General features: G+C 29.0%; 2 protein-coding genes across 2 annotated transcripts; both read right to left on the minus strand.

Annotated features, from left to right (window-relative positions):
* Positions 1 to 2,789: 2,789 nt before the first annotated feature.
* LOTGIDRAFT_155568 (hypothetical protein) lies at positions 2,790 to 5,718 on the minus strand (the record flags this gene model as incomplete). The annotated part of the gene is made up of 5 exons (XM_009067104.1): positions 2,790 to 2,837; positions 2,993 to 3,081; positions 3,551 to 3,786; positions 4,744 to 4,833; positions 5,360 to 5,718. Coding segments are annotated over 5 exons (822 nt in total), but the record flags the coding sequence as incomplete, so codon positions are not given.
* Positions 5,719 to 6,090: 372 nt separating this feature from the next.
* LOTGIDRAFT_108359 (hypothetical protein) lies at positions 6,091 to 11,618 on the minus strand (the record flags this gene model as incomplete). Its single annotated transcript, XM_009067105.1, has 6 exons — positions 6,091 to 6,366; positions 6,566 to 6,705; positions 7,229 to 7,341; positions 7,793 to 7,971; positions 9,408 to 9,602; positions 11,451 to 11,618. 6 exons carry the CDS (start codon positions 11,616 to 11,618, stop codon positions 6,091 to 6,093), a joined length of 1,071 nt encoding a protein of 356 aa, XP_009065353.1.
* Positions 11,619 to 13,769: the final 2,151 nt, after the last annotated feature.

Here is a 13,769-nt window from a genome sequence, read left to right on the forward strand (position 1 = left end):
GTTTATGTTCTGAAATAATTTTATCTTTTATGTTTGTACCTCTTTCTTTTTCAGGATGCCCCCATAACAATTATAGGAGATGAAACATTGATATATCCTGTTGGTCAAATTACTGCAGTGCCAGATTATTCAGAACTTTTCCCTCATAATATGGTCATGACATCATTATAGCAATATTCAAGAGGAAAGTAAAACAGGAGTGATAAATGATGCAAGGCAGGGGTCATTACATTCAATTTGATATTAATGCAGTCATTACAGCATAAATTACAAAATTCAAGAAGATAATGTAATGAACAACAATGACTACAGACCCCAGTCTTGTGATCGTGGATGATCAACTATAGTACAGTAATAAAAACTGCATATTATTAAACCTGATTTGAGAATATTTGATATTAAAGATATTTAAAATGTGATGTGATGCATAAGGAAGGGATCAAGTGTTTATTGACAGTGTTACTTTAAGCCAACTAGGAGCTGTATGAAATATAGAGTTTATAAGTGTTAACTTTAGACTTAATAGTTTAAATCATTGAAGAAATGGTATACTGTAATCATTTTTGATTGATGACTAGCTTCATTTCAATGTGTTATAAGCTATTATGTGTGCATGTGTAAATATTTGATGTGTTCATTTTAACAGTGATATTATTACTGTATACAACAGCATTATAATTTTGGTTTCAAGCCTTTACATAAAGCTTGTCAGATGCCTTACAGAAAGACAAATTTGCATTCTTACTCTCTGCATTGTCATCCTATATCATATTTAAATACTTCCATTATTTCTATAATTGTGTATTGTTTTTAATAATTGATACCATTTCCTACATGTGTTAACATCCAGGTGTGCCTTATTTAGAATACTGATATATGTCATGTGACTGTGGCTTACATTCATCTGAATTGTCTCACTTTAATTTGAGAATGAGACAAAGAGGTAAACATGTATTTGTCCAAGTATATATTGAAATATTTGATTAATTTGAAACATAATTTTTATCTCTCAGTGCAACTTTTACTTTAAAAATCTGATGTTTACATTTATTAGGGAACAGAATTTCTAATGAATGTAATTAATAGATCATTTTTATTATCGAGCAAACATATTTATAATCATCCAACATCAAGCAAACATATTTATACACATCTGACATCAGGCAGACATATATATTCACATCCAGAACAGTCTACTTTATTTTAAGGTAATTTAAGTATAAATCAACACAATATAAAGTCTATATAGTTTTATAAATAGGTTTTGTTTTAATATTTCTAATTTCATTAACTATATAATTTACCTAAAAAATAAAATGGACTGCTGGTGTTTATGTTTTGAATCTGATCCTGATGTCTTTATTTAACAAAAGGCTACATGGAATTAATATTTATTATTTACCTAATAAAGTCAACTTTTAGTCAGTTTAAGTATTTTAGTCATTTTTCTTCTAGACAGGATTGATAATAGTTTATAAACTATATTTTTTTCTAGCTATTTTCTCTTTTGAAATGAATTTAAACATCATTTATTATGAGGCAGTAAGAACAACATTTTACTGTTGCATTCCCTGCTGCTCCTGATATAATAATGTGAATGTGCACAAGAAAACAATGAATTCATGCTCCACATGTCATCTATAATTAGATATTATATATTTCCATCCTTTGGGAAAGGATTTAAGTATAAGGATGAACATCATCAATTATTTGTATCTTATCTTGATAAATTTCTATATTTGAAAACTCTCCTACAAGCTTTTGTACTATAATATTTTGAAATTTGAAATATATTATTGTCTACAGTTGTCAGAAACAACAAATACTGGTATGCAAAATTGTGAAAATACTAATTGGTTGAGAAACAATGCAAATGAATCAGGATTAATATAAATTTTTTTTTTTTTTATTAAATTATCAGATTAGCATTGAGATACCAATTTGTTAAGAAAACTTGCCATAATAATTTTCTGGATTGTAATTGAATGTACCATTTTAATGAAGAATATTTCCTATAGAATCTGAAATCAAAATGTATTTTATTCTCATTTTCTTGATATTTAAATCTGCTTTTTATTTTTCATTTGAAGTAAAAACTCAAGATATTGATGGTTATTTTTCTTATACATTTATGTCCCCTGTTAAATTTAGTCCATTATAAGATCACCTGTTACATATTGTAGATGGACTTTAAAAAAAGTGGATGAATGTGAACATGTTATGACGAGAGAAGCTCTCATTGCACAATCCATATGTAACAAGGTGTATTTGTGTAATACCCCCAGGAAAGCAGGGCTCATATAGAAAGACTGGCCTAGAAAGAAATGGCATTAAACTATTATATTGTATGTGTTTAATACTGAATGGTGCATATAACACTTTGATTTACATTTCAAATGTGAAATTCACAAAAAATGAATTGCACAGAATATATCACACACGTAAAATGGAACACACAAAAATATTGAATCTCAAAATATAATTTGATCCTTTTGATTGAAATAGAATACTGTTTTATTATCACTGTGTAAAACTGATTTCAGTCCTGTATCTCTACAATATTAATCTCAGTTTTATTGCACTTTGAAAGGTCAGATGCCAATCCTAATCTCCCACATAATCCACTGGAAGAATAATGAATATGATTTGATAAAAATAATGAGTATTTATAAGTTATTACAATATACATTTCTTATATACACCAATTCACATGTCATATTCATTCCAACTTTTCTTCATTTGGTTTGATTATTTGAGATAGGTTTCCATTGAAACGATGGTACCAGTAATCAAACATTAGGTAAACTATTATCTTTATCTGAATCAAGAGAATTATGCTGAAAGACAAAAATATACAGGATTCAAACTTTAAATAGAGACATCCTCATGCAAAAGTTTTTGTCATTAACTTTTCACTCAAATGGTTTGAACCAAAAAGAGATGATTAAAATAAAGTTTTGCACAATGATCAATTTTTAACTAAACAGCAAACCTGATTTGTAGATCCCATAAAATCTAAATTTGTAATATGTGGTATCACGGTCACATTAGATTTCTTACTTGGTTTATCTTTGGTTTTAGCTGTAATGAAAATAACTTGGCTTAAATAATTCTTTATACTGAGAGATTTTAGAGGAATGATTTTTGTTACCATATTCTTAGTTGATTTAATTAATCTTGTCTAAATATCAATCATCTCTACTTCTAAGACCACATTGTCATAGTAACAGACACAAAACAACACTTCATCTTCAAAGTTTCACTGATTTTTGATGACTATATTTTTAGATATACGATGATATATATTTTCACTGTTAAAATTGTGTTCAATATATCAATTGTAGAGCGATATTTCTATTTTAAGATATATAATATTACTTGTATTTTATCAGTGATAAATTGTCAAGAGCTTACTGCTGTCAAGTTTATGTTAACAAATTATGAAACGTCAACTTTCATTTTCTTAAGCAATTTCATGATGTCAAGTAATAAGTTTATATGTCTTTATGCCTGTATCATATAGTATCAACACACAACCAGTACTACCTACCTTCTGCTCCCTTTACTTCTGGTAAACTTAAACCTCGGACTTCTGGAAAACTTAACAGTCCTTTTTCACCATTTTTCTTACTTGTTTTAGTGGAATCATAGTGAGTTAGTTTATCATGTAAAGAACTTTTCTCTGTTTGTAATGGTTGGGGACTAATAGATACACTATGATGGTTTGAAGGAGAAGGTTTTTTAAAATTTGACGATGATGATTTCTTCACTGCTTTATCATTGATCCTGTAAAACACAAATAACAAATTATTTCAAAGAACATATTTCAATTTGACCACATGTCCAAAGCCAATTCATCAAATTTACTGTGTATATTGTGTGCATTATTATCTAATGTTGTAAACATTCAATTTTTCTGCATGTACAAGGTTAGGAACTGAAGTTTAACTGGAAGTGGTCTGAATTCACTGCTCATAAAAACATATATGCACTTTTATAAAGGTTCAATCAAAACCTAAATTTTTCAATGCTATTTATTAGGTTTAGAATTTTGAAGATTTTATGCTTGTAGAATATTTACATTAATAACTAACAGAATCTATTGTTTCTATGAAATAAATATATAAATAATATAGCCTTATAACTGTCAATTATATCACATTATTGTTATTATCATTCAACTTTTATAACTTTCAATCAATAACACCATAAAATAAACCTTATCACAATATATAAATATCACACATTATCATGGCAAGAAAGAGAGAAGCAAGCTCAGAAGATAACACTGAAGACACAGTTAAGATATCCAATACAGAGTAATTAAAATTCTTCTTGGATGTTTGGTTTTGAATAATTATAGTGTAAAAAGTATATTTTCAATAGCAGAAGAAGAAGACATAGAAAAGGCTAAAAATAACACTTAATATGAGCAAGGAGTGAGAGATAATTGACATTGAAGTGGGTATTGTGAAAATTTAAAATGACCATCACCAATGGCATACCATAAAATTCAAGATATTAAAATACAGAGGTATGTCCACATTAGCTTTCTTTGGTAATTTAAATCTGACAACCTAATTTTCATGAAAATATGTTAAAGAGTAATAAAAAGGAACAGTGACAATGAGACAGCAGACATCAGTTTCTAGAAATTTATCCAGTGCTAAGTATATGAAATTACATCTTTTGATGTGAAACATGCCATGCATTATTTGTGTGATTCAACTGTAGGTATCTTACCGGACTGGGGTAGGTCCCCATAAAGACCCTAACAAATTGGGACTGGATAAATTAAAGTTATTAACTGATACTGGTATGTAATGAACTGAGCTGTAATGGAAAGATAGCTTAAACAACATGGTAATTTGTATATTTGAAATTCCTTTTTTCTCAATAACCACATCAGAGATGATACCAAATTTCTTAATCAAGTCTAATTAAAATTCATTCAGATAATTCAATTGAAAGCATTTCTTTTAAAATCCATAAAATTGTTCAAGGTTAGAAAAACAATATATAATGGGTATAGGAAGAAAAGGGATGCAGCTGAAAACACACTAGTCAAATCTGTTATAAGAAAGATAAAATGGGATAACTTAGAAGGGAAATGAAATAAAACATATATTGTCATATGTAATCACCTTAAACGAATTAATACTTTATTAGCTCTGTAAAAAAATAATTCTTCTATAACTTCACAACAGTATAATTACAAAATCTCAAAAAATTCCCCCCAAATTACATAGAAAATAACATGTACTAGATATATTTCTACATTGCACAGGAACTAATTAGATACAGAAAAAAGCTAATGGGAATCTAATGATCTAGTAAACAAATTAATACCAATACATACCTGTTAATAGCTGGTATAGATTGATTACCACCAACATTCTGTACCAGATTAATAGGTGGTATTGTGGTACCACCAGCTTGATGTGGTGATAAACAGTTTTCTTTATCAGAATCTTTCTCTAAATCTTTCTTTATCACTTTATCAGCTGGTTCATCAACACTACTAGATAATGGTATGACTGGCTGACTTACTACACCACCTACAGGAGCAGCTGGTAACGTCAGAGTGGCCTCTTTACTTGGTGTACTTTCTTTACTTGGTGTACCTTCTTTACTTATTGTTGTAACTTTCTTTGGTGCAGTCTTACTTTCTGTTTCTGTTATTTTCTTCTTTAATTTATCTTCACTTGATTCTTTATCCTGTAAGGTTTAAATTTGAAATCAAAGTATTTCCTCTCTGTGAATTAAGTCCAAATAAAGAATCTAGCTATTTACTAAAAAATATTTTTTCTGGTAACTTCTTTTAAAGTGCAGATTGAACATGAAATCTCAAAAAGTCTTCACCTGTCACCCAGCTAATGCAAAGTTTTCTTTGTAGATGTGATGACAGAACACGACACAATTTTTCTATGAATGTTAAGGCTAATCTGTATGAGGATGATTTGAAAAACTTGCAACAGTTTAAAATGGACATTTTAACAACCTTTAAACAATTAATATTCTATAGTGTAGATGAAAAGAGCCATATTTATATCTACAGACAATATGTCTAAATCAGCAAGATTGGATGAATCATACCTGTAACTTTTCTTTACTGTCTTTAGAACCATCTTTGGAATCTACTTTTTTCTTTATTTTCTTCTTCAAAGAATCTGTGGAATCCTTTTCATTAGTAGCACTATCAGGTTTATTGGTTGATTTTATTAGAGGATTATCTTGATTGGCACGATGTAATTTGGTTTTTAAATCTTGTGCAAACTTTTGAGCGAAACCATCTTTTTGGAAGAATTCACGTTTCACTAACTCTGAGCACTGAGGTCTATCATCTGGATCTAATTTTAAACATTGCTGAAAATAACAATAAAATATCCTTTACCAATTGCTTTGTTGTTTACAGAATAAGAAGAAACTTGATGAATAAGCTTACTAAAACAAATATCTCCGAGCTACTTGGCCAGATGTAGTACCACATATATGATGAAATTTTTCATAACATTCTGCCTGTAGTCTCTACCTTTAAAATACATCAAAAAAATATTCTACATACCTTCATTATATCTAAAGCTATGTTTGATACACGTTTAAATGTCTTCTCTAAAGGTGTAGTTTCTCTCACTTCTGGTAACCTCATACCAACAAATAATGGATTCCGTAGAAATACCTCTCTATGTCTGGTAGGTAAATTACCTAGAAACAGATATAATATATGTTAATCTAATAAGACATTATTCATGTGTTCATATTGATTTCAGAAAGAGGCTATTAACGCAAACAAACAAAGGTTGTGTCACTGCAGTAAATGTTAAAATCGCCACCTTGGCATCTTTAAAGCCTCCTTCTCCAATCCTACTACCTAAAACTAATCATATTTTTAATCATTAGAATCCTTCATTAAGCTATCTAATGATAATTTCAGATGAATTTTACCATCACACATTTCTGAGAAAGGACAGTTTTAAGCCTATTTTCTCTCTGTTGATCCGGTGATAAGTCACATAGTCTATTCATACATATATGACAAGGCCATCTCATCAATGGATGATGTAATTGCCTTTACGAACTTAGCTTTCAGTGTCTCAAACAAGGCGTGAATAAGGTCTAAGGCATAAATTATCACTTAGTTTTTGAAAAATATAGCTGACAATGATTAACAGTTATAGGATAAATAGAAGCCAGATTCTCATTAGGGTATATTGATAACAATACCTACCAAAACATTTTACAATATGATATAATTGATCTATATCTGAATCACCAGGAAATAATGGTTCACCAGTTAACATTTCAGCTACTAAACATCCTATAGCCCATAAATCTACAGCTCTAGAAAAATCAATGATATATCAATTATTTACTTATTTCTATTGTCTGTACAATTAACTACTATCTTAATGAATAATCACTTATCATTAATTTAAGATCTAATTCATGATCTTTTTATTTCTTTCTTAACAACGTAAACATGTAAGCTGAAATAATATTGAATCAGTGAGGTGACTCACGTGAAGCTGTAAGATCCAGTTAAGAACACCTATTTTTATTGTCCACCTAGAGTTGGCGGCTACCATCCTCAACAGTTATTTTCAGATACACAAAATTAGTTTCCACCATATGACTGTTGATGAAGTTAGCAATCATAGTATAACACAGCTCATCATATGAAATATCTAATGCTACCTTATGATTGGGGTTTTTAATGATAGGGTTCACTTTTTGGCATCAGCATTGCAGATGGAAGCAATTTCCCAACAAATCTCCATCAATCAATACTGACCTGCCATATTTGGTATCACCAACTAATAATTCTGGTGCTCTATACCATCTAGTTGCTACATAATCTGTATAGGTTTCACCAGGTTGAGCTAGTGTTCTAGCAAATCCAAAATCACATAACTTAACAATGCCATTTCTACTGACTAATATATTCTCAGGTTTGATATCACGATGTATAATCTAGAAATAAAAATATACTTGGTTTGATATCACGATGTACAATCTAGATATAAAAATATACTTGGTTTGATATCAATATCACAATCTATAATCTAGAAATAAAAATATAATTTGGTTTGATATCAGAATGTATAATCTAGAAATAAAAATATACTTGGGTTGATATCACAATGTATAATCAAGATATAAAAATATACTTGGTTTAATATCACGATGTATAATCTAGAAATAAAAATATTATTTGGTTTGATATCAAGATGTATAATCTAGAAACGAAAATATTACCGGTATTTGGTTTGATATCAGGACGTATAATCTAGATATAAAAATATACTTGGTTTGATATCACGATGTATAATCTAGAAATAAAAATATCACTTGGTTTGATATCAACATGTATAATCTAGAAATAAAAAATATCACTTGGTTTGAAATCACGATGTATAATCTAGATATAAAAATATACTTGGTTTGATATCAGGATGTATAATCTAGAAATAAAAATTTACTTGGTTTGATATCAGGATGTATCATCTAGAAATAAAAATATACTTGGTTTGATATCATGATGTATAATCTAGAAATAAAAATATATTTGGTTTGATATCAGGATGTATAATCTAGAAATAAAAATATACTTGGTTTGATATCAGGATGTATAATCTAGATATAAAAATATACTTGGTTTGATATCATAATGTATAATCTAGAAATAAAAATGTTATTTGGTTTGATATCATGATGTATAATCTAGAAATAAAAATGTTATTTGGTTTGATATCATGATGTATAATCTAGAAATAACAATATAATTTGGTTTGATATCAGGATGTATAATCTAGAAATAAAAATATACTTGGTTTGATATCATGATGTATAATCTAGAAATAAAAATATACTTGGTTTAATATCACGATGTATAATCTAGAAATAAAAATATACTTGGTTTAATATCACGATGTATAATCTAGAAAAAAAAATATACCTGGTTTAATATCACGATGTATAATCTAGAAATAAAAATATACTCGGTTTAATATCACGATGTATAATCTAGAAATAAAAATATACTTGGTTTAATATCACGATGCATAATCTAGAAATAAAAATATACTTGGTTTAATATCACCATGTATAATCTAGAAATAAAAATATTATTTGGTTTGATATCAGGATGTATAATCTAGAAATAAAAATGTTATTTGGTTTGATATCTATATTGATATTGATGGTTTGATAAATAATAAAAAATCAAAATAGATATTGAAAGTCTGTCAGCATATTTTCACTTATATTTCTGAAATTACACCAGACTGATTTGCATTATGAAAAGTGACAACTAATCGTAAGCTCCGTTAGCTATAGATTCTTCTAAAATCTTTGACAGCATGAAGACTATGTCTGTTTTTCTCCAATAGCAATAAAAGTATACTTACACTGTGTAAATGGCAGAATTCGATTCCTTTTAATACTTGAAATAGTATTTTTCTCACTGTATTTTCATCTAGTCCATTAGGACATTTCTCTAATTCATCTAGTACTGTATGATCCACAAACTCAAACACTAAATATAGTCTTTTCTTTCGACGGAATACTTCTAGTAGATTTACTAAATGATCATGTCTTAGTTGCTGATAATAAAAATTATATAGAACTAAATGAATGAACATTAGCATGGATGATACTTGAAGGTTTATTGGATGTGAAGTCAAATTTTGAAATAATAATCTACTTCATTTTGTCAATCTTATGAGAAAACTGCTGACCAATTTTTATTTAAGAAAGCAGCTGCCAATGTAACTGACATTTCATATGTATCTTTCTCTGAAGAAAGTGTTTTTTTATTATTTGATTTGGATTTTTACATCCCCCCCCCCTCCTTTCTAACCTAGTTAGAAATGCCTGGTGATGCTAGAAACACCATTGGCCAGGCTACTTATGAAAAAGTCCTTATAACCTAGCATAATTGAAAAATATTCCTACGTGTATTTATGAAACGCATTAAGGAAATCGAAGATATGCAAGCGAAACATTTTCAAAGCCTTGAATATTGCTTCAATAAAAGGTTTATAAAACTTAAGATAATCTCTAAAAAAAAGTGTCCTTCAAGTACAATGACTACCAAGTACCTATCATTAAAGCATACTGTCTACAGTCATATTAAGTATCTATATATAAGTATATATTAAGTATATATTGTCTATATAAGTAGTGGTAACTGAAGTATATCTATAAGTTTATCAATAAATCCTCTATTATAACAATACAAAACAACTTGTACAAATATCTTTCAATTCTTTTCCTATTGTTTAAGCTCAAATGGTCTTTAGATATATTTCATATAACATATGAACTTTCATATAAAGTATCAAATTTCAAAAAGTGTTGTAAGTTGCAAGTAAAATCTGGGAGTTTGGACATAAAAATAAAGACAGAAAGATTCTGGAGGAAGATTTTTTTGCAGCACAAAATAATATCACTGAATGATCACAACCTATAATGGACTCACTCCAACTAATTTTACCTGATAGATGTGTGGGTCTAAAAAAAAAAGACAATTTTGTCTTTGAAATATGTGGCATGAACCAATACCCTAACTAAACTCGGATAATGTTCATATCTTTTTTCCAGAATTCTCACTTTTTCTAAACTTTTCAAAGATTGTGGCCTTCAATACAACAGATAAAAATTATAGCCTAGAGAAATACCTAAGAAGTATTTCAGAAATCCTATAAGAATAAGTCAGTGAAATCCAGATTTGAAGTGATTAAGTAAGCTTGAATGATCAAAGATTTACTAATCCAGCTAATCTATGTTTATTTCACTCTTACTTCATTATAATAGAGTATTCATATACTAATCTTTATATCATACACTAGACTGGACAATTGCAATACATGTACCCCATATTCTCAACACAAAGTTAACCATATTACAAGAACCATTGCTCACATTTTTTGAAAAATTTTTTCATACAACATAAATTTGGGTATTATTGCACATAATATTTCAAAACATTTAATACGCACACAACTTAGTTTATGAAAAGGGTTGAATATTGTCCACTCTATATAAAAAAGTTCAAACATCATATCAAAGAATTCTACCTTGTAATCAAGAGATATACAATTTCTAAATCATAACATACTCTGGAAATTGTCATTAGAGTGATCAAAATCTTATATCCAACTCGGAATCAGTGAAATCATCATTTGATCCCTTTCTTTCTTTTAGATTATAAGATCAAAATTTGTTTTGAATTCTAAATAATGCACAAAAATGACCTTAAACAACTTCATGATTGATTTTAAATTATATGGTTTCCCACACTACCACTTGCCAGCAAGGGGCATCTTGGCCAGTGAAGTCAAAGAAAAACACAAAACGGAATATAAAGATTCTCATCAAATGACTTGCCAGAATCAAAGTTTCATTTTTCATTCTAAAAACAGAAAAATCTTAACAATTTTTTTACCAACCTTTAACATTTTCACTTCTCTTAAAGCAATTTTCTTCACCATTTTATCATCTTCACTTTCTAAGAATTTTTTAATGGCTACAATTTGTCCACTTTCCTTGTGCTTACATTTTAATACCATACCATAACTTCCCTCTCCCACTAATCCTAAATTTTCATATTTTTCCATAGCTTTACTTGGTCCTATTCCATAGAGTACTAGTGTCTAAAAAGGAACATAACAAAGTTGAAGTAAATGTAGATCTATCAATGTAGGCTTCTACTTGTATTTAATGAATTTTCACCACAACTTATACTCTAAAGATCTTTAACACCTAACATTATATTCGAATAACTAAATCTATTTTCCACGTAAATACTAAATAAAATGTATCCAGAGAAAGGGGAATCTGGATGAATTCTTTCATTTCTTGGAGTAATCCCTAATTTTTACTATCTTTATGTATCTGTATTTTCTACCACTTTTCAAAATTGCAGTCCCAAGTAATGTTCTTCTGCAAAATGCACTATGGAAGTTTAGAACATCATCACTTCCAGGTAGTAACTAACAATCTCTGGCAGTTATAACATTAAATATTGTGACAATTCAATCCCTTTAAGTTTAGAGAATGCACCAGTTTTAAAATATTGGCTATATAAATTGTGTAAAGTATGTTGTAAGATGTAATAGATCTATAATAAAGGAGTTTATGTAAATATGTATTTAGTAGGTATAATAAACGACTACTGAAATATATTAAAACATAATATAAGTATAAAATAACATGTTGATATAAGTACCATTCACTGTCAGTTATCTACTACATCAAAATTTAATCTTTTTTCTGTGAATATCTGAATCATTACTTAAGAAATTTAGAATGCAGTTAAATTCCATTGTTAAGGACTCTTTATCAATGTTTACTACATCTTGATGTGTATCAGGATCCCTTATTAGATTCAAAAATAGGATTTCCCATTTGCCAGCAGAGTTTTATAAAAAATATTTCAACATCAAATACCATTTGAGACAAATTTGATATATGAGATATGATATCTCTTTTGTATCTTTTAAAAAGGTTGTAAAAAGTACCTTAAGTAAGCCAACTCAATGTTCAAGAGAAAATATTATAAAGACTTACCTGGGATTTGGACTTTTTTGCGTCAGTTTTCATAGGGAAAATCAGAGTTCAGTTTGCCGAGTATAAGGAGAGAAATGATCACAAGTAAATCTGTTCATAATTTTCACAATAAAATACAATAACTTTCTTCAAATCCTGACTTTCCAATACTAAGTCTGTGTATATTCTTCATAAATAACACTTTGTTAACATCAGATCTTGGCAATATAAAATATTAATGTGTATATAATCTCAATCCTTGATAACTCCCAGTTAATTATCCACTTTAAGTGTTGATATACTACTGTTCACTAAAAACTTCTTGTTGAATATACCATACATTCAGCATCCAGTTTCAAATTAAGCCATACAGTTCTATATCTATATATTCTAAGTAAATAATCCACTAATTCTTCAAATATAACATTTCTATTGAAGATTATTCCTTGATTGAACAAATAAACGTTGTATTGTTGACGACGTAATTTGATTGTTTCACGTTATCAGCCATAGCCGACGTATCTAGTGACAACAATATACTGACTTGCGCACTACTGTATTAATTTAGCTGTATTCATTGTTAAAACAATTAACCGTTATATAAACATTTCTGTTAACAGTTGTTCATTACATTACGGTATTTGACGTTAGATCATTGCTGAAAGAGTCAAATTTAATTGTCAGGAGTTCTACATTTAGTTGACTTTTGATTTTCTATTGGCGTTTTTGCAGGTCGTTTAGTATGGATTTAATTGGCAAAAACTGAAATATAAGAACGGATCTTCAACATAAGCATAAGCCCAATGAGCTCTGTTCTATATTTCTATATTCCATGCAAAATATTGAACATCTGAATGAGGTTTCCGTACATTATTATCTTCAAATACTGACACCTGATCGACATATTCCCAGCAAATAAAAAATACCGAGCTCTCCGCTTGCAGACTTTAATTAGTATACTGAGCCCTGATTGAGGTCTCTATTCGCAGACAGTACTCTGATGTTTCCATGTGTGAAATCCAATTATTAAGCTCTGTACAAGGTCTTTGTTTGCCGACTTAAATTACTGAGCTCTGATTGGGATTTCCGTCTATAGACTCCGTTCGCAGACTTGCCGAGCTCTGATTAAGGTTTCCGCTTGTAGAACCAAAATTAGCTATGTATAAGATCTCCATAACATGTCAACTTTAATTACTGAGGTTTGATTGGGGTTTCCGTCT

Source organism: Lottia gigantea (genome assembly GCF_000327385.1).
Source record: "Lottia gigantea unplaced genomic scaffold LOTGIsca_8, whole genome shotgun sequence".
Lineage (NCBI taxonomy): Eukaryota > Metazoa > Mollusca > Gastropoda > Lottiidae > Lottia > Lottia gigantea.